Below are 22,582 nucleotides of genomic sequence, written 5' to 3'. Positions count from 1 at the left end.
ACTTCAAAGTTGTGGTCGTCTAAATTCTATGTCCTTTCAATACCTCATTGCAAATTGTTATAATAAGATATCAAAATACTATGCAAATTACATAACTCAACAAAGTTGTATTTTTCCGCATATTTCCTAAAAGTAGACAATAGTCATAAAGAATATTTTTAAATTCACGTGGAGTATTAGACTTGTGTAAGTCGTTTTGGATAGAAGGAGAAATCGCACTGACAAGTGATGAAAGCTGTCATAGGGATGAAGGCTGCTAAATGATGAAAAATGTTTGACATTTGAAGAGGAGTTTGATGAAATAGTTTGATAGTGTAAATATACAAGGCTGAAAACCTTGTTTTAATTTAACAGGTTAACCTCTGTCGTGACGCAGTGCACCATTAGACCTACACTGCGTGTCTCTGTCTTTTCAAATGTTAATCCCCTAATCATTTGGACTTTGCCAACTTTAATGCAGCTTTATACTTTACAAAAGAGATTAAGTGAATAATTAAATGTTGTTTATATCAGATTACAAGTAGCCTAGATTAGGGTAGCTTTGTATATCAACGGAGATGCTAACATAGACTGAAATTTACTCGCCAGTATGCTGTGTTGTTGTTATTTTAAGATGGAGAGTGACTTGTGTTAACCACTACAAAGTACAGTCTAGTTATTGATCACTCATTATTCGCTTTCATCATGCTGGAGCACGTTCAAAATATCTTCTTGTTCATTTGGATTTACTCAGGTTTGAACAACTACCATTTTACCTCTTTTCTCTCGTTTTTCTTACCAAGAATTTTCTAATGTTTCTTATTTTCGTACTCCTTTAATTGTTTGGCAAACATTTTGACAACAATAACTCAGTGGGCGTCAACTTTGAAAGAATTCATTTCTTCGTTAATAAGGCGGGAGGGGTGGGGAGAAGAGGCGCGATTATAAGACTTAGGGAAGAGGGTGAAATTTTACTCAGGGGCATGCTGTGTGTAAAATATAACAGATCTATGTTAATATAACGGGAAACTTTATTTATCATGTGCGACAATCATCATTGACCGTTCTGTAAAATACCGAAGCGTTATGAACTTGAAAGTACCGTATTAAACCATACATTATCATTCGCGATTCCTTGTAGAATAACAGTTGAACGGACCTTTAATTTTATGACGTTAATTAAGAATTAGCTGCATTTATGTAATAATTGACATAATGACTTAACACCCATATATATATATTGCCTTACAATTACTTTATTGCCATTGTGTATCATTTCCCACACACCGGGTTATGTCAATTTGCATATTTATCGTACAGATGTTACCCACAATTATGTTGGTTACTTTATATTCTCGTAGTGTGGTTTAGAAGCCTTAGTATGCAGATAATGTGTCTATTTAATCGTGTAGGTTGTTAGAAATATTACATTTAATATGAATGCATGTGTTAATTTTGTGAAAACTGTTGTTGTGTTTGCTAAAATTAAAGTGAGAGTTTCACATCTGTCGCAATATACACAAAGTTGGTATAAACTTAATTCAAATTTCACAAACCTTTGTTCAATTTTGGCGGGAGAGAGTTCATTTTGTGATGAATTGGGAGACGGTAACTTTGATTTGAGGGGGGGGGGGGGGGTCACAAAAGGATCTCAAAAAGCTCCAACAAAATGGATACAACTTTGCATTCTGTAACACAAAATTCCAGTATTTGAATGGTGTTTTCTTACTCTGCTTACTCTGACACAATTTAATTACTATTTTTGACTTATCACAAAAAAAGGCACTTCCTAATACATTTGTAAACAAAATGGCATTTTTCATGAAAATTCTTTAATTTTTAATTAACAACTTTTGGGAACTTTTGAGTATTTTGACAAACATTTCAAACGTTTCTTCCTTATTTCTGCGAGACATTTGACAAGATTTGAACAAAATTGAATGAAGTTTATCTGAGTCACTGTTGCAGATTACGCCCATTGGTGTATTCATGCATCAGGTACCATTCTTTGACCCAAGATATCACTAAATCAGTTTACTTTATCAGTCCTTTCAGACCATTCTTCTATGATACAGATCTTCCAATAATTGGATAATCGATTGATTAAACAACGATCAGCTGATTAAAAACCTGCATTTCTCAAGGTTCCCAATTATGCAATCAGTCTATGCAATGAAGTCTAAGCACACCTTGCTAAGATCATGTGTATGAGTATATCCACGGAACAACTATCATTATATATCTGATCGATTTAATTAGTGAGTTCCCTAATCCTTCTCTGTTTCAATTGAGTCCCATAATACTGTGTTCCCTGTAATTTGTAACGACAAAATATCCTGTGGAACGCCAAAAGGTCCTTTCTGAACTCCAAAAGGATCCATTGACTATCCGTACGTAAAACATCAGTAGTAAACACATGTCGCTGTAACGATGATGTGTTCAAAACGAACCCCCGATTTAAGGGGACTATATATGAGTTCAGGGATATAACCTTTAATGCACGCTCCACTGTTGGGCGACTACTTCTGACACAAAAAGTCAAAGTGACGTTAACCAATGTAAATACTGAAGGAATATACCACTGCTTTCCAGCTAGACTTCCTTCTTCATATTATATTGACACACTGCAGTACACCGGGTGCATGACTATAAAATAAAAAGCAGGGCGCTTTGTTTTCTCTTTTCCAAAAGGTAGAGTTTGCCCCCCCCCCCCCTCCTCCCCTAAATCGCCATACAATTTTAGACAGGTCAGACAAAGATATGCTATAAGTGTTGATTTTGTTTTCACAGTTATCACATGCTGCGAATCAAGTTGTCCTGTTGGTCAGTTCGTTTGCCAGTCTAACGGAGCATGCGTAGATGCCAGTAAAATATGCGACTTTAGGTCTGACTGTGTAGATGGTTCTGATGAGCGTAGTTGTGGTATGTATACCAAATATCACCTCTCGGTTGTTCTACCTATCGGTATTTCCCTCACCTTGTTTCTTAAATGTGTTTCTAAGCCTATAACCCCCCACCAACCTCTATTCCATTTCAGAGCAGACTCCCAAACAATGTCCAAAAACCATATGGTATAGCACACTGACAGTTGTAACACACTTATATTTGTTAGCGTTTTGGATACGAAACCGGAACAATATAACATTTTATAACAACAGTACAAAGCATCACTTATAACCCATCGACTTGAAGATAAATGTAACGTTCTTCTCCTTTTGATATCCCTTGAGGTACATCATGTGATTTTGAATCTGGATTTTGCAACTGGCAACAGGATGACAACGACGATTCTGATTGGTTAACGCGAAATGGCGTCAGTTCTACGCCATCTTGGTTCAAAGGTCCAATCAATGATCATTCTCTGGAATCAATTTACGGTTTGCACATTTTATCTTCAATTTTTATATATGTTCACGATAATCTCCTAAACGTCCAAGTTTCATATAGCCCATTGACGTATTTATTCAAGTTGATTAATTTGAAAACAGAACAAGAGTTTTTTTGTCTGTTTGTGATGTGTTAGAAGATGCCTACCATGTATAAGCAGTAGAATAATCTGTGGATTTGTGTTTCCTTTTTACGATTTATATTCAGCTAACGATAATGCTTAACGTATACAGACATGCAGTCACATATTTATCTATTGTTTATTGTTTTCATCTTTATATTCATTTATTTATTTAAAGGTACATATATTTATGTGGATGGTAATCAAACAACGATTAACTCCAGGATTCGACTCATCAGTCCACGATATTCTTTAGCTGCTCCTACTTGTAAATTTACAATGTGGTACTATATGTATGGACTGGAATTTGGTGACCTCGAGGTCAGGCAGATGACGTCATCAAGGGAGAAGAGGATTCTAAAAGCTTACGACTCACCGCAAGATTATAACCGATGGATATACCTCGAAGCCGCTGTAGATCCGTGTGTAACTAATTTTCAGGTATATATGTGTATGTATATATGTATTTTAGATCCTCCTGCAAGCAGGAACTCGCGAAGAAGCCATCATTAGCTTATCAAAGCTGCAAGCTGACGGAAGTCAGTCTATTAGATTCATATTTAACGCCCATGATTATGAATTGTCAATTGTCAACAACTCTGTAACTGGACGACATACATTAATCTTGGAGTGACTCGAACTCGGGACCTTATGATTGAAAGGCACCGGCGTTAACCACTGAGCTAACAATCCTATTATTATGACGTAAAACACTTCCAAAGCGTGTTAATGTTGTAAAAGATGACAGGGAAACAATCAGCATATAGTAAATGATGTTCACACGTGCGGATGACCTACGTTGTATGTCATACTCGTCGGTGGTGGGATGGGTGCGGGGTAGGGAGTAGGGGTAGGGGTCCCATGAGCAGCAACGACCGATACAGAATTATTCTCGATGCATCATAGTAATAGATGCATCATAGTAATAGATGCATCAGTAATAGATGCATCATAGTAATAGACTAATCCACAACCATCAAACACGCCATTGTAATAACGCCCATGTTTTATCCCAACGAAGTACTTTAAGTTCTTTTAACCCTCGTATTCGTGCTGTAAAAACGTGGAATAATCTCCAGGATAATGTTAAGAATAAGCCTTCTTACTCTGTATTCAAAAGGAATCTCCAAACTGTAATTATTTCTCACTATTAATGGATTTATTCTTGTGTGTGTTTGCGATTAAGATCATTATAAAGATTGTTAGGATCGCTTATTAACATTATTAATTTCTAGTAGAGTCAATTCGATTATTTCATCATTGTAGATGCTACTATTAACTTTTCATTTCTATTCTTAAGTTTTTCTTTCTTTTTTCTTTTTGGGGAGTCTCCTACTTTGTTAAGCCTTACAGGCTTTATAGGAGACTTCCCGTCACACTGTAAATTGTGATGAAACAAATAAATATACAAATATACAAATATCATCCATGATAAACCTATGACGCTCCATTAGTCAACAACATCACTGCATGTAGCCTGATTTCGTGTACTAAAGCTGTGATGATTCCGTTACTATACCATTTATGATGGTTCTCGAAAAGACATAACTACTTTATAAGGACCTCTGCAACCTACGCACGACTCTGCACACATATGAGATATCACATGTCAACAACACTATTAGTATTACCACTAAGGTGATTCCTTTCACAATCATCACCACAATTATAGTGAAATATACATATTAAAAACCATCGTTAGTTATGAAATGATCTTTTACCCAACAGATTGTTATCGATGCAGAAGACAGACAGCAATTTCCAAGGGAAGGAGGTTTCGCTGTTGATGATTTAAACTTTCAAAACTGTGCATATGGTGAACCTTCCTCATCGTGTTCAGCAGATTACAACCAATGTAATTCTGGTCAGTGTTATCTCAAAACTCAGGAATGTAATTTCTTTACGGATTGTTGTGATGGCACAGACGAAGATGGGACCAGATGTGGTAAGAAAATTGTAGTTCTCCCCTTCCCCTTCCTCTTCCGCTTCCACCACGCTCTCCCCAAAAGCGGTTTAAAAGACAGTAATATTGCAGCCCCAGATATGCTACAGAGTAAAATAGTGGTCACTGATAATCAGTTTTTCTCAGGATTGTGTTGCTTCTTAGACACAATTGTCGCATTGTAACTCTTTTATGTCTGGAAATAAGTTAAGAACCTTAAAAGAATAAAACAAATTACCCCGCTAAAATGTGGTATATGTTATTCTGGAGAAGTGCTCTTGACCAATTTGATGGAAAGCTAATTTTACTATCTTGCTTATAACAAAATATAAATTAGAGAATAGTTTAGAATGTAAACAATTTATCGCAAAAAATAAAACTAAAGGCAAGGTGTGATCTGTGATGTCGTCGTCATAGTACAAGTAGTTCATAAAAAAATCAAATTTCGTTTAATAACAACCATGGTTTTGATATCTCATTGAAATGTTGTGAAATTGAAGTAATTGGTGAGCCTCTAAGAAAATTACCTTCTCTGTATAAAAATGAGTTGTACGTTGCAAAGCAAAACAGATTTATATCTGTTGTGATGATGTCGCCCACTGTGCTGCTTCCAGATAAATACATTGAAATTTTCCAAAGATTAAATTATCGACAGGTGTATAGCCTAGTCGTTCTGATACTGAAATTTGTTTGGGTACATTATTTTTATTTCCTCAATTTGAAACAATTGGGAATTTTAACAGTTTTCATATTATTCAATATCGACAGAGATCATGGTTTATGATTGCCATCGTACATCAAATAATTTCCATTTGATTCTGTACAAGTTAACAAGATGTATCGTTACGCATAGCACATGAAAGGTTCTACTACAATAAGTCTGGGTAACATTTGAGTCAAGATTAAGAAAGAGCAAGTACGCCTTCGATTTCAGAAGCTTCACTTTCTAAGGGTGTATCAAAGCATACAGATTACCAATCGGTCCATGCTATGCCATATATATATATATACATATATTAAAGGCATTGAAGACTCGCCCCAAACCGCATGCGGCCATCTGAAAAAGGTTAACTTTCTGTTGCTTGCAAGTGACGTTTTGTTCGTGTCGCTACAAAATGCAGACATTCATGAAACGTGATACCTTGTTATCTTTAGCTGCACCTGAGATGTCCATCGCTGTATCGTTTGTATACTGTGCTGTGGGTATTGACCACAGCTGTATGTATTGACTGTACACTAGTGTCTAATTACCGACGGTAGCAAGCTGTGTGTGTATTTTCTGGGATCGATGGTGGTGTTCAACACTTCTATTACACCTCATTCGAAACTAGGTCAAATTACCGGCATTAGACGTTTCTTTTTGCGCGAGTCTTCACACCCTTTAATCAGTATTAATCGGTTGAGGCTCATCAATTAAAGTGACTGGATTATTTAGTCTATCGGTGGTAAGAATTGATCTGCTTTATTGTTATTGACATTACCTGTTTGTTTTATTTTGTTCTTTTGTTGTTGTTGCTTGGTTTACTTTGTTTTCATGAGCTCGAACGATAATCTTGTACTTTGTTTCCATATATAGCGCCTTATAACATGTGCGACTTTGAGACTGACCTGTGTAACTGGGAGCAATCGACAACAGATAACTTTGACTGGAGGCGTCGAGCTGGCAGCACGGGATCGTCTGGCACTGGGCCGTCACGTGATCATACCACAGACTCTTCTACTGGTCAGTATTCATTGTTCATGAGCCTTTGAAATTCCAGAATTAAATGTGTATTTATAGGCTCCCCACCCCCCCCTCTCCCCTCCCCCACCCCAAAACAGATATGATATATGGATATATTGATATATATCACATGATATCGCATCAGGCCGCATCCGCACTACACCACATTATGTGCACCACACAACATCACATTCCATTACAACACATCATAGCATAGCATATTCTATTGCAATGTTTGACTCAGAAACCTGGTCGTGAATAGGCACACTAGTGGTTTTTCCGCCTTGTAAACTGGATTTAGTATTTATACCACTTTTGTATAAATTCGACATAGACACTCAGTTCCTTATAGAAATGTTCAGAATAAAAGAGATTTTTATATATAAAAGCCCTTTCATAGAATGCACAGCATTTCATTTGTAGGTTACTACATCTATACGGAAGCAAGCGGCGACAGAGTCCGTAACGACGCAGCACGTTTGTCAAGTTTCGCGATACAACCTACCTTCAGTGGATGCTCTGTGAGTATACATTACACTATAAAGGCTCCATGTTTAGTCCAGTTTCAGAGAACGCCTCCTCACATGTTTAAGAAAAGTCACCATAATCAGGATGGAACTTGATCACGAATTCCAACAATAAGCCAACGACACCTTATTCCGAATCACAGATCCAGTCCTCTGACGTCAGAATCGGGTCATGTGATCATTACGATGTTATCTCTCTATTGCGTAGCATATCACAAGTCTGACGTGAAATGAAAAGAAAAAGGACAAAAGTAGCCAAATTACTTCGTAGTTTTAACGAAAGATCATCCGAGATACCGCCTGATAATTCAGACACGAATATAATTCGATTTACACTTATTCATACCCTTTCTTGATCTTCATATTTTCTCTCGAGAAACCCCATTTCAAATCCAAACCTTTTTGATTTGTCAGCGAACTGATACAATCTCAAATTAGTCCCTGCATCAGAACTGTGATGATATTATATGGTGCTTATTTCATTCGCCTGGTTCTACGGTCAGTGACTTTTCCTATATATATTTTGGTCATAATGAGAATTATAACGAGTCTGTTTGTTCCTTACATTATTACTGATAATATTCCTGACTCGAGGGAAGCAGCTTAACTCCCGTTAATTGATGTCTCTATATTAGCTGTTGTTAAGTCTCGTATATGCATGAGAAGGCCTTGGCTTTGATACAAAACTAAAGCTTTAACTTTAACCTTTTTTTAATTGTTTGGAAGAAAACCCTTTCACATATTATTTGAGTCTTGTTTAATGGAGAAAATGCGTGACTTTGCTCACGACTCATTCCATGCATGCACTGTTTATAATTATTAATATGAAGGTCATAACACTTAAATATAATTTGGGAATAATTTGGAAAGAGTCATCTCCAGAAAAAGTAATCTAAAATGTTCAGCAATTTCTTAACCAGCTAAACTTCGTATAAATATATAATAGATGATCGTCAACTTAAGAACAGTCACGTGGAAAGAGAGAGAGAGGGGGTTGAGAGAGAGGGGGGTGGGTTGGAGGGGGTGGAGAGTGAGAGGGGTGGGGGTGGGTGGAGAGTTAGAGAGAGAGTTAACAAACTGCTTATATAATGTAAAATGCCTGTTTATGTGTATAAGTTAAAGGGCCTGGCGTTTTAATGCTAGTACGATTTTCTTCAAAGGCAAACTGAAACGAAAATTATTTCCTTATTTTCCATCTCTTAAGATTCGATTTTTCTACCACATGCTCGGAGAAGGTATCGGGTCTTTAACCATCTACACACGGGAGGAGATCAATGGACCACTGACGTCATTATGGAGTCAGTCTGGTAACCAAGGCGAAAACTGGTTGTATCAATCAGTTGATATTCAAAATGCAAATACATTTCAGGTATATGATTTTATTGGTTTAAAAGAACAAATACAACACTAAGAATATGTAGATCAGTTTCTTTCAATTGATATATATTTCATAACATATTGTTCTTTACCTGTTTATGTTGTTGTGAAGAAAACCAAATAGACTAATCTGAAGTATAAAGATATTTAATATTATTGTAAGCAAGAGTAATTTGCATCAACAATGAAATTGACACTTTAAGTGTTTTTAAGTGTTAAAAGAAAGTAAGTATAGAAAAAATGCATAACCATTGCTCCTGAATGAGCTAGCGAAAGCAGTTATGGTCAGCGATTTAAATTTTAAACACCCTTTCTACTACCTTACAGTATACCCTCTGGGTATTTTACCCACGGATATACATACATTTGTCTCATTGTATAGACGAGACCACGTACCCACCCCTAATCCGTTCCTTTCCCCAATTAAAGAATAGTTATTTACTTCAGTCCCAGATTATCAAATAGGCATATGCGGCCTCTGGCAAGATGTACCCATATCTATTTTCGGCGTGTGCCTCCTAACCGTCATACCTAGAGGTAGGAGAGGGAAAGCATATGGTCGCTTAGGGCCAAGGTAATATATGGTGCAGCCCCATTGACCTATGACCCAGACAAGTCACTGCTCACAATAAATATTCATGATTTGACACGTCGAAAGATTGCATGCGGTAAAAAATATTTGGCTATTGCCGATGTGCCAACGTTTATATACAATAACATAATAGTTAGTGCAGCTAACTGGTTCTCTACCAACTCGCGTTTCTATAACATTACTTAATTAAACAGATTATCATTGAAGGCACAATCGGAGTAACTGTCGAGGGCGATATTGCAATTGATGACGTCACTTTAACTCCCGGATGTGTTTATTCAGAAAATTCCTTGCCAACGGCCTCTACACAACCACCTCGTAAGTAATGCATCTGTGTTTTAACGAACAGTCACTTTGACTGAACCACATTCGAAAGATAGCCAATATAGAGACTCCCTGACAGGGGCGGACTGGGTCTTAAAACCAGCTCGGGCATTTTTCACCTAGACCGGCCCTTTATTCATTGATATGTTACTAAGTGATCGCGTCCTGGGGGAGATTTTTTTGAAGTTAAGGAATGCATATATGCAAAATGCTGCTATATTTCTCAATTTTGTAGGTTACAATAATCCATTAAAATAGACCCAACAGTAGTTTTCCAGAAGCAACACTTGATTAAACTGAGAACAGTTAAAAACGTAAACAAAAATAGACGAAAATATATGATTTAGACTGGATTTTATTTAGTTTTTCAAGCACTTAAAAATGTATTTCTACACAGCCCGTCTGTATTCTATTAACTACTGTGAAAATGGGCTGTAATTTTTACCAGGCTCCCCAGCCCGCCGGCCCACCGGCCACCGGGCATTGCCCAAATGCCCGTGTGGCCAGTCCGCCACTGCTCCCTAGTCAAACGTAGACGAAATGACAGTTGCCACTTAATTTCCTTACTGAATCACCGATATTGTTTAAAACAAGGTAGTTCACATTTCGAAGAGGTAGAATTTATGTGAATATGAAAGGAATATTTCTACTTGTAAAAGTTACTCATGAAGACTAAATATGGGCTCGAAAACCAAATTTATAAATGTATTGATTTGCTTAAAGAAATTTTCATACGGCAGTTTGTAGGTTCCATAGAACTGAGAAAATAATTTCCTTGAAATGAAAATTGAAATAGAATGTTCGATATATTTCCTCCCATTCTGTATGTTATTCGACAATGGCTGCAAAATTGCACTTCGTTTATCATAGACTTTGTGCTGATTACTTCTTTCAGCAACCACTCAATTCAACCATTGTCAGAGCACCAGTCTCTACGCATGCGCAGATGGTATCACCTGTATCCAGGCCAACCAACGGTGTGATTTTAAGGAGCAGTGTCCTGGCGGATCTGATGAAACAAACTGTCGTAAGTGAATGTCATCATTTGAGATGATTGTTTGTGTTTTTGCATATAAAACGTCTTTTTCTCCTTAATAAAAACATTTTTGATCTCAAGTGCGTACGCAAGTGATGCGCTGCTTGGTACCGTACTTAAAGGATATATGAATAGTCAAATACACCGAGTGACAAACGGTAACTGTTGTTAAGAGCCAAATGTTCAACAGGAAAGAAGGGTAACGTTCTCATTCACTAATGTTTGCGAATTCCACCCCTGCGTGATAGAGAATTAAAGTGAACCAAAATATGTTACTTCCATGATATGTGACTAAAATGTATAGCCTATAGGCTATACATTTTATGCCACCCTCACCCCATCCCCTCCCATTAAAAAATCTGTGCTAAAACTCGAAAAAGTTCGCTCAACCCCCTTCCCCTCACCCCTTCCCCTCACCGAATCTTCCCGGCAGCACATACCGGTGTCCATACGTTTCGTATGCAAACGGTCGTTTCACGTTTCTTATAAACACGACAAAGCTCTTTCTGTAAGCAACAAACAAGCAAACAGTATAAAGGTGTATACAACTTGTAAAGCACAATATCGCAGACATATCATATCGCTATAGAGAGATTTACAGAAGACTATATAGCCTATCGAGTGTCACTTTCAATTGTACGAACTATTCACTTCTTCCAGCGTTATCCTGTGACTTTGAGAAAAATCAGTGTGGATTTACGGAAGAGTCACCGTCAGACACATTCAACTGGGCCCGGAGTAGAGGGTTAGATACAGTCTCCGAGAGGTTATCTGCTCCAAACAACGACCACACCTTGAATTCACAATTAGGTATGTAATGAAGTTTAATATCTCTGTTAATGTATTGTAGCAGTGCTGATAAAGTTATGTTGCTGTTAACGCTGCCAGGCTAGAGCAGAGTGGGAGTGGGTGGGCCAGTTGGCATGGGCCTACGAATTTTAAAGGGGGCCACTATGAGTCTACATTTCCCATCTGGCCTGGGCCTATTACCAGCTCTGTGCAGCCCTGACAGCTGCTGTTGTTGGTGTGGTCGTATCATACTGAATCTCTGCCTCCAAGGGTGGTACCATGCATACTTATCCTACCTCAAAAGTGTGACGTCATTCAGTTTAAGTGTTTGATACAATATGACGGTTATTTATATAATCCTCTGTGAGTGTTTCATTGAATATGAAAGTTTGTGTCGATTACTGTATAGTATAATATTCACATTTAATCAGAGATATATAATCATGTAATGTAACACGAATGTGCAAAAAGAGTTACAGTTGAAGAAAGGGTAAGCAGAAGAAACAGAATTGAACAGAAAAGAAAAAAATGGATACCAAGCTAGAAATCAGTCAATTCAAAGCTACGCCTACAATCAGACAATCTTTTGTGTATAACATTTCTAACAATAAAAGTGAGCATGCATGGATAGATGCCTGTATTGTGGTGTCGTTGATGTTTGTTTGTTGTTGTCATTGTTTTTGCTAACTGTGACATTACGTAATCTTAACTCTCAACAACTGATTCCTATATTAATTGTAAAGTAAACATGAATCATGTTTTTGTCTCCATCATTCATTGAACGGAGTAAACGCTCTTCATTTTGTGCTGTTTTCTTTAGGTTATTATACTTACATTACACACAGTGAAGGCACAGCTAACGATGAGGCAGTACTAGTTACTGATGTGTTACAGAATACCAACGAGGAATGTATCTTATCATTCTACTTCCTCTCTGATGGGTTGAGACAAGGTCAGGTGATGGTTTACCTAAGAGATGTAGCATCCATGGAGGAAACATCCATCTGGCAGTTTAGGAGAGGTTTAGATGGAGAATGGAATCAACAAGAAGCAGGAATTGGACGCAGAGTTGATCCTTTCCAGGTAAAACAAAAATCAAATGAATTGCTCAAGAGTTTTGAAAGGGTGCATTGCCAAGGAATGGGACCAATCATGGGTGTCTTACAAGCAACTTACTGGCTCCCGTTCGCTGAGCTAAGCAAATCGTATTAAGACACTTATTGAGACTTGTTAGGCCATATGTTATTAATGCATGATAAGTGATACAATTATCAATTTGTATGTATGTATGTATTTTAGATCCTCCTGCAAGCAGGAACTCGCGAAGAAGCCTCATTGGCTTATCAAAGCCGCAAGCTGACCGAAGTCCATGATTATGAATTGTTAATTGTCAACAACTCTGTAACTGGACGACATACATTAATCTGGGAGTGACTCGAACCGGGGACCTTACGATTGAAAGGCACCGACGTTAACCACTGAGCTAACACTCCTTTGCATTACTTGCCAGTAGATAGACACCCCTCCCCTCAACCCCGTCCTCTTCCCATCCCCTCCCTTATTTGCAACAATGTATTAACTTGTCTTCACTTTAAGATAGTCATGATTGGATCAAAGTATTAAACACAAATTGCCAATGATTTTTCAAAAGTACAACGTTGTGGGTTTGACAGTTGTTCACCAACATTGAGGAATGCTCAATATTTAGATGAATTAAATGTATTATTGATGACTAATATTTAAAAGGAAAATGGTGACATAATGCTTGTAGCATATTTATATATTTGTCATATTTTATGTGGTTTCTATTATATCTTCTTCAGATCGTTTTTCGTAAACGACGTAGTGCTCTTTACAGAGGAAAGTCAGCATTGGATGACATCGAGTTCCAGAACTGCGCCCTCCCTAATCCATCAACTACCTCATGTTTTACGTCACAGTTCAGATGCGATAATGGCGTCTGCATCGACAAGGAATATCTGTGTGACATGGCTGATAACTGTGGTGATGCATCTGATGAAAATACTGCATATTGTTGTAAGTTATAGTAAACTTTATGACGTTATAATGACTTCATTCTTAATACCAATGGGAATATGAATTCAAAAGTAGTTGTATAACCTAACAATTGGAATATGACTTTTATTTCTATTTAAATTTAGAATCCACCAATCTTACTTGCGACTTTGATTATGTTTTAATAAGCAATTGTAACACCAATTACATATTTTTATATATAATTATTATATTATGTTATGTAATAATTCATATTATTATATTAAAAATATTACTATGAACACGACGAGCGGACTATGATTCCTCTAAAAAACTTCATTCGTTACATCATATGACTCAGGTTGGGCGCTGGAAACTTTTTCCGTTTTTGAATTGTCTAAAAAGGTGAGCTAAACTTTTGCCTGTGATTGTTAGAAAAGCAATGCATTATTGAATAGACATTTTAATAGTTAGTATAGTTACCATAGAAGATATGACAAATTATGGGTAATTATACGGACGTTTATACACTCCACTATTCTTGATGAGATGACAAACCAGATTTAACAAATGAATCATTTAGGCTACACTCAACTGGTGCCAGTAGTCTTTTAAGGCTACATTCTATACTGGTGCCGGTGAGGTGAAATCGTTAACTAATATAACAACAGATATATACCTGCCTTTCTTCTCAAACAGCATCGCAAGGCTATAATTTATGTACTTTTGAAGATGATTTATGTCAGTGGTCTCAAGAAAGCCAGCTTGATGAAATTGACTGGAGTTGGTTTAAAGGCCCAACTAGCAACTTTAACGGAGGACCATCACGTGACCATACTACTGGAACCTACGAAGGTGTGTGTGCCTTGAAGTGGACGAAATGTCGACAATATATATCGATAGTTCGTAATACATTATTTCCCCAAGTAGATTATTTGAACTTTAGTGTAACAAATGGGGAAAAAGGGAAGTAGCTGCACTGTAACAAATGAAAAAAATCTATGTAGCTGGCATCTGCAATGAGTGACAATACTGTATTGTTTGAAAGGTAAGTTTTAGCCATTTTTCGTGTGAAAGAAGGAAACGTCAGTTGTATATTTTGAGGCACTATCACGAATTATTTCACCCATATATCGGAATTGTGCATCTTTTTCATGCTTCAACCATTTTGTCTCAAGACCGTTACAAACTATATATTACTTATATCTTATTTTTGCGGTATATGCCTACTATCAAAACAAATATGAATAAGGGTTAAAACAAAACCACAGAGCAAAATTGAAAGATATATAATTATATACCTGTTGATATTATAAGAAAAGTATATCCTCTTATAGCATCACAGTTAAGGTTATCATATGTCATCCGATTGTCTGGTGAAAGTGACATATAGTTTACACACCAATGTAAGCGGGACACAACTTTGTAAAGTTTAAGAAAATGCATTCCTGGGGGTAATGATAATACACGCGTTGAGATTTGTGGTAAAATGGTTGATAGGAGTCTGACCATGAACGACCATTAAGCGACCATTGTTTGATTTTGTAGCATAGCTCAGTGATTTCTAGGAAGCAAGTGGGCTAAGTTAGCCTTGTACTGTGATTTATTAGGGTCATGATTAAATTAAAACAACTTTAAAAAGTCAGTTTCGAAATTTTTAAATCTCGAATTTTCGACTTTACTCTCAAACATATTTTCGACTTTTTAATCTCGAAATTTTGAATTTTTAACTTGATAAGTCGTAATTTCCACTTCAATTCTTGAACAGATTATAATTCGAACTTTTGGGATTATCAGCCTTAGTTTTGAGTTTTTAAGGTCGAAATAATGAGTATGTTAAAGTTGAAATTTCGAAAAGTTTTGATTTTAAAGTCGAATTTTTAGGGGTTTATGTTGACCATTTCCCTAATAAACAACCACATGCCTATAGTTATGTAAAATTTATATTATATTCATCAAAAGATGATGAATACAGACTATATGCAGCCTTGAAATCGCAAAAATGTCTATTTAGGCTGAAGTGAAATGAGAATTAAAGAATTGCTGATTTTCCGATTGAAAGATTTAACACGTCAATGTTTTTCTTTCATAAAATTAGTTTTCTGTAAAAGGTTTTTGTTTCTTCCACGATTGAAATCGATACAATCTTAATTGTTATGTTAGTCTCCATGCAAATGACAACTGTTAGACCGTACCAATTTTTCCGCAGGTTATTTTCTCTTTCTTGACATTTCTTCCTACATTGGACGAGCCCAACTAGTCAGCCCAGTTGTGGATGTTCAGGCCAGTTCTGATTGTCAGGTTTGTTGACATGCAGGTTGAGCTGCTTTTAGCCAGTTTCTAACTTTAGTCATATTTATGTTGGGCAAGTTTTGCCTAGGTGAACTGCTTTCGGAATTCTTTGAAGTTGTGTATTGCATGTAGTAGGCCTAGACCGATACCGTTACCCAAAGTTTGTGAAAGCCTTTTCTGCGCCTGGCCTAAGCAAAGTGTATACCTCCGACCGTTCGAGTTAGCCTAGGCCAACGTTTCACTATACAGTAGGTTACAAAACTGTTTTGTTTTGTTGATCTCTCGTGCCATCATGTCTGTGGCTGATACTAACGTTTTTGTATGCTGGAAACTAACATTGGCAGAAACGGTACCTAACATTAACAATTACGTAACATGACTTCTAATCTAAGTTCTACTTCTAAGTTCCATGGCCGGCTAGGCCTACAACTCTACTCTAGCCTCAGTATACTTAGCAAATAGAGGGCTAGCCTAGACCCCAGTCTAGGCTACAGCCAGTAAGCTTAGTACTGTAGGCTATAGAACAATTCATGACGGGTCATTGGGTATATAGGCCTAACCAACTACAGTTTTCTAAGCCGGTAGGCTTGTCATGAGCAATTGGTGCCTTCTTGTGTTGGGAGAATATGAATTTCGATATACTCTAGTGTAGGCATTGGCCTACATCTTATAAGTTGCCTAGCCTACACATGTACAAATGTTTTCCACCAACAGTTTCATTATGACATAAGTACTCACTTTTTCATTCAGCCTAGGTTAGATATATTGTGGCCTTTATTGTTATTTTGATTTTGTAATTCGGCATTTAGCACTTTTATTTCATCAATGATTATGAGAGGCATGAGCAATTAAGTCTAAGACCAATGAACAATCATAGGCCCACATTTTGCATTCAGAATTTTGAAGGAAAGTGATGGCCTACATGAAAACATGGTTACACAGTGGTAGATGATTTGAGTTGAAATGAATAGTGATATATGCTATTTACTGAACACAAAATTAGGCACATAATTTATCCAGTTTTGCATAGCATAGTTGTCATACCAAATTTAGTGTGAAGATGTAGGCCTGCCATAAGCTCACAAAAGGCTTCAATAGCACATTTCTACACATTATGTTTTTGCCCCAGTCTCATGGTGCAATGCGCAGTTTACGCAAAGTCTGGCATGTGTTTTTTCCTATGAAAATATACTCGATGCCATTTTGGAAATTTCAACATTTAACTGAAAACTGATACAAATTTTCAGATTTCCAAACTCAAAGGCTCAAGCTTTTACACAGGGCAAGATGAAGGAATTACTCTATCCTGATTACCTGAAGGTTAAAGATAACATAATGCAATAGGTGAAAAACAGGTGAAAATCTTAATGTGTTATTAGTAATAGTAGCTGTCCATATAGATATAGCTACAGCATGAAAGGTTTTGATTCTTTTCATAATGATGATGATGATGTAATTATCAACCTTTATACTGTAAATTCAGATATGTCACCGTGATAACTTTATCAGGGTAGTACTGTTTCATTTGCAGTTACGGTTTTACTATCACATGTATGGTGATGATGTGGATGTCTTGAGTGTATACCTTCGACCTTACCGGGACACGGTCAGTGAGGACTTGACCCTTTGGCAATGGTCAGGAAATGAAGGCAACTATTGGAAGAGGCAAGCTGTGTCAATTCCTCTAACCTCTACATACCAGGTAAGAAAACCCTTACATATTAGATCATCTGTAATGAAGTCTAATGACATTTTCATGAATATTTATTGTGATGTTGAGTTGGTCATTAGAATGTGATATGAAAATTCATAAGTGGAGTATTACCAGTGCTGTATAGGTTAAACATGCTTCCTTAGTACTATATGTGGAGCACATGTTTTTATTTTAGTCCTGCTGTTGTAAGGATGCTACTGGACTGGGATTAAGAGTGGAACAAATTGTTTGGTTTTCTTCATACCAAGGCTCTCTCTCTTGGGTGACATTTCTTAATAAGTACTATATAGGTCAAAGAGTGCTGAATACTTCTTTTACTGCAATGGTGTAAAAAGTTGCAAATTTTGTTCTGTTCTGTGTATGATAATCATTAACTTTTCATCTAGCTACATAAAGATATTCATGAATATTTTTCAAAATCCACTCAAGTCTTGTGAATTAGTTTGTTGCTAGTGGACCTTCCTACTTAACTAGACTGAGGCTTAAGACCTATTAAAATTGCTGTAAGGCTGTACATTATGGTAACTGTTAACTGGTATTAATTGTTGTTAACTTCTTGTAAAAAGCCTACATTTGTAAGTACAGTAACTGAAATTAGTCTAAAAACCAGTAATCTGTTAAATATGATTTAGAATGTGACAGCAATGGCTTTTAAAAAAAGCATTTTGTGTAAACCTTTGCGACATTCAAGAGCTTCACCACTTGGCCATTGATGGAAAGATAAAGTATCTGAAAACCTTAAATATACACCATCAACTACATATGTTTCTTAGATTGTGATACAGTCTAGAAAGTCTTCTAAAAGGGTTCCTAGATATTCATTTTTTTTATTCTGTTTGGATTACAGTATGTGCAGATTGTTATCCAGGGTGTGGCCGGGGATGGATTTTTCGGTGATATGGCGATCGATGATGTGTCCCTCAGTCCTGGATGTCAGTTCACTAGTGGTAAGTATTGGATTTTTCCTCTCCTCAACAATTTATCTCTCAAATCCTGCAAAGAATTTTGTGTAAATCTGTTAGAATTTTATTGCAGAATCAACGTCTGCAAACAAGGTTCACCTCATTTCATTTTGTAAATTTATAGCTCTTCACAGGTAATTGAGATATGGCAATATTTTTCACACATTGTGAATTCTGTAAAACCCAGCATCATTTCATGTCTTTGATGATTTGATTGATGCAGCTTTTTCTACTCTTCCTATTATTTCGCAGCTAGCTTACCAACCCAAACACCATCTATCATCGCCACGACTACACGCAAGACTACGACTCTGCACCCCTCGTGCAAGGAAGGAGCCGAGTTCTATTGCGCCACCGAGGAGAGATGCATCGACATCAAACTAGTCTGCGATTTTAAGATGGATTGTCTGGGAGGAAGTGATGAAGCTACTTGTGGTAAGATCCAATTATTTGACAAAAATCTATATCAAAATATAAATCAGAGATTTGATTGTACTTCTTTCCTCACCCATAAGCAAATGAGAGAATCACCCAAGCCATTGTTATGAACTCTTCAAAGTTACTGACTAGGGAATCTATAATTGAGTGTTCAATATGGCATTTTTTTTCTATGTGGCATCTTATTATCCATTTATGGCCAATTTTCATTTGAACTTATGCTTGAAAATATCATTAAGCAGGCATACCGTATGATCTTATGAATGATTTACTGTATGATCAACTGTATGATATTATGCTTAATGTATGATCAGTCATCTTCTGTTGATCATCAAACTATACAGTTGCCATCATTTTGTTATTTTAAGTCTAAAGCACACCTTTTTTGGAGAAACATTAAATTTCCTTTTTTTACACAGCCAAGACTTTCTGTAATTTTGAGAGTGACACATGTAACTGGGAGACGTCTGAAGCCCAATCTCCATCAGTCATGGACGATGATGATATAAACATCCTGCCTCTCTTCCAGTGGTTGAGAGAGCAGGCTAATGACCCCAACGCAGGCGACTTTGGACCCGGAGTGGACCACACATTAGGGACAGACTTGGGTAAGTTTGAAAGAATTCTGTTGTTAGTTTGTTGTTAGCACTCAGGAGCTTCTGCACAAAGTTTCAATAAACATCCAAATTTATATACATATATATGTATATCGTGTTTCATGAAGCTTTCAGAGTTACTGTATAAGGCGTTCACGATACTGATCTTGAAAAGCAAGAACACGTAAAATTTGTTACATTAATCATCACTAAAAGTGTCGGGCGGAAATTTTTAAGTACTGTTTGTGCTGGGCGACATTCATAACTGCCGGGTGCAGCCGCCCGGCGTGAGCACATCCCTGCACATATTCAGGGTACGCCCATGTAGAGTTTCCACATGTATACGACCACAAAGTAATCTGTTATATAAGTAATTATAATACTGTACAAACGCATGGTTTAAAGTTTACCATGTCAATGTTTATGTTTGCTCTTTGAATTCTTTTTTCCAGGTTGGTATCTTCATGTTGACAGTTCCCCCGGAGAATTTGGAAACATAGCAAGGGTGCACACACCTACTATATCACAGACTGGACCTGGCTGCTACATGCAGTTTTATTATCATATGTACGGTCCCGATCAGGACTCTCTTCAAGTCTACTCAGAGGTCGACGGCGAACAGAAGATTCTGTGGTACAGAGTCGGTGGGACAAGTAAGAACAAATGGAAAACGGAAGTTATCAACATTGGTGTGATGGAGAATTTTAAGGTGACCATACAGTGTACATTCCTGGTTTATCAACTTTAGATCTTTCTATTCCTTCATTCCTCCACCCACTGCTAACTCACTATTCTATTCAACAATTGTGCTGATCATATCAGAGGCCTTTACTGGGTTTAGGTGAAAATTTAAAGAAATGCCTTCATAAAATTTGTTATTTCCTTCTGTAATGGCTTGATTCTAATACATTCTTAAAATATATGATACGATAGTATTTGTGCTTGATACTAATTCATATTTGTTAGTATGACTTTATCATTTGTGTATTACGTATAGTGCATACATGCTGTATGCAGTGAGGCTACATTTAAAGTATTCTATTTTACTAGTTGAAACCACCATCTTACTGTACTGTAATTCCTTCTGCAATTGATCACATCTTTTTTTTTTGTCTCATGAATATGCAATTGAATATTTTAGATGGGAATCCGGGCTGTGAGAGGTATATCATTCCGGGGCGATGTGTCTGTTGATGACATCTCCTTTGTAGACTGCGCTCCACCAGGTGAGACAATCAGTTAATCACAAAGTAGAGAAATTTTCTGAACAGGTTATCTTTTCATCACTGCATAGGAATAATGAGGTGTAATTGCTTTGCCAAAGAAGATCAGTTTTAATCTTTCTCTAATACATGTTAACATATGAGAGCATTTTAAAGGCATTGAAGACTCGCCCCAAACCGTGTGCCGCGCTCTGAAAAAGTTAACTTTCCGTTGCTTTCAAATGACGTTTTCTTCTTGTTGCTACAAAATGCAGACAGTAATGAAACAAGATACCTTGTTATCTTTTATCTAGACCTGAGATGTCCATCACTGCAATGTACACTGTGTTGTGGGTATTGACCGTAGCTATATGTATTGACTGTACACTAGTGTCTAATTACCGACGGTAGCAAGCTGTGTGTGTATTTTCTGGGATCGATGGTGGTGTCTAATACTTCTGTTACACCTCATACGAAACTAGATCAGATTACCGGCATGACATGTTTATTTGTGCGCGAGTCTTCACACCCTTTAATGCACAGAATTATGCCTTTAAATGTGATTTTTGTTCGTTAATGTGATTTGATTAAATTTCAACTGATTCCTTATGTTTTCAAAATATTTTTGAAATGTGACATTTTTCTCAATGGTGGAATTGGGAGACGACAATACGTACTCCATTAGAAAGAAAACCTACCATTATAAAAATTAAGTTTCAAATACCAAAATATTGGTTTGTGATGTGTGTAATTAGTTAGGTGCCTTATTTACATATGGGATGACCCTTGTACCTTATCCAGCCATCCAATCTTTTGTTTTCAATATTCATCTCATCACTTAATGTGAGTTTTCGTAATTGTATTCAAGAACATGGAGATCGTGTAAGTTTGATCGATCGAAAGCTCATTGTTATAAAGGTACCCGCTGAATGAGGTCAAGGAATTGAGAAATACAGGTGGTAATACTCTATGACGTGATAAGATTAAATAAATTCGAAAATGAAACTTGCTTTAATTCATTATGACTTGATTACTACAAGAATATGCTAATTTCATGCAACTGTACCTAAATGAAATCCTAGATCACCCTCCCCCCACCCCCTTGCAAGTGCATGACCATAAGGAATATGTTCATTTGTGGTATCAAAATTATATCATGTATATGCTTTCACCTTGGCAGTCTTAACTGGAGAACCTTGCGAATTGAACGAGTTCACCTGCAATTCAGGCTATTGCATCCCGATGGACAAAGTCTGTAACTATGGCAACGACTGTGGAGACAACTCAGATGAAGCTAATTGTGGTAACATTTGTGGAAACATTTCAAGCCTTAATTTTACTTGTCCCCATTTTTGAGATGGTTTTGTGGATTTGTTCACCAATATTTGCAAGAATTGTACCTCAAGAAGGAAGAGGAGCAAAATTCACTATGTGATGCATTATAGCTCATCTGATGTGTCCAGGAATTATATTCCTGAGGTCATTAAATAGCTTGACTAACTTTTGCCCCAGACTTCCTACGGACCAAAATTGCTATGCTACCCTACCCTATTCCTTCATCGCCCCACATTCACTGAAAATCTTCG

At 36.9% G+C, this 22,582-nt stretch overlaps 1 protein-coding gene across 1 annotated transcript in view; it reads left to right on the top strand.

The window, feature by feature from the left end:
* The first annotated feature begins 634 nt into the window (after positions 1 to 634).
* The window catches only part of LOC139975581 (MAM and LDL-receptor class A domain-containing protein 2-like), a 41,957-nt gene continuing 20,009 nt past the window's right edge, over positions 635 to 22,582 (top strand). Inside the window, exons 1-22 of the mRNA XM_071983602.1 lie at positions 635 to 733; positions 2,770 to 2,901; positions 3,210 to 3,356; positions 3,666 to 3,928; positions 5,216 to 5,432; positions 7,006 to 7,152; positions 7,576 to 7,673; positions 8,884 to 9,048; positions 9,843 to 9,966; positions 10,868 to 10,999; positions 11,669 to 11,818; positions 12,618 to 12,880; positions 13,621 to 13,834; positions 14,492 to 14,647; positions 16,002 to 16,093; positions 17,616 to 17,786; positions 18,646 to 18,745; positions 19,013 to 19,195; positions 19,618 to 19,806; positions 20,247 to 20,503; positions 20,936 to 21,020; positions 22,177 to 22,299. Of these exons, the coding sequence (XP_071839703.1) occupies positions 685 to 733; positions 2,770 to 2,901; positions 3,210 to 3,356; positions 3,666 to 3,928; positions 5,216 to 5,432; positions 7,006 to 7,152; positions 7,576 to 7,673; positions 8,884 to 9,048; positions 9,843 to 9,966; positions 10,868 to 10,999; positions 11,669 to 11,818; positions 12,618 to 12,880; positions 13,621 to 13,834; positions 14,492 to 14,647; positions 16,002 to 16,093; positions 17,616 to 17,786; positions 18,646 to 18,745; positions 19,013 to 19,195; positions 19,618 to 19,806; positions 20,247 to 20,503; positions 20,936 to 21,020; positions 22,177 to 22,299 (3,457 nt within the window). The 5' untranslated portion in view covers positions 635 to 684. The remainder of the gene's footprint in view (positions 734 to 2,769; positions 2,902 to 3,209; positions 3,357 to 3,665; positions 3,929 to 5,215; positions 5,433 to 7,005; positions 7,153 to 7,575; positions 7,674 to 8,883; positions 9,049 to 9,842; positions 9,967 to 10,867; positions 11,000 to 11,668; positions 11,819 to 12,617; positions 12,881 to 13,620; positions 13,835 to 14,491; positions 14,648 to 16,001; positions 16,094 to 17,615; positions 17,787 to 18,645; positions 18,746 to 19,012; positions 19,196 to 19,617; positions 19,807 to 20,246; positions 20,504 to 20,935; positions 21,021 to 22,176; positions 22,300 to 22,582) is intronic.

Source organism: Apostichopus japonicus, chromosome 11, assembly GCF_037975245.1.
Source record: "Apostichopus japonicus isolate 1M-3 chromosome 11, ASM3797524v1, whole genome shotgun sequence".
Classification (NCBI taxonomy): Eukaryota; Metazoa; Echinodermata; class Holothuroidea; order Aspidochirotida; family Stichopodidae; genus Apostichopus; species Apostichopus japonicus.
Note: the sequence above shows the minus strand (reverse complement) of the source record. Positions and strands in the feature narration are given on the sequence as shown.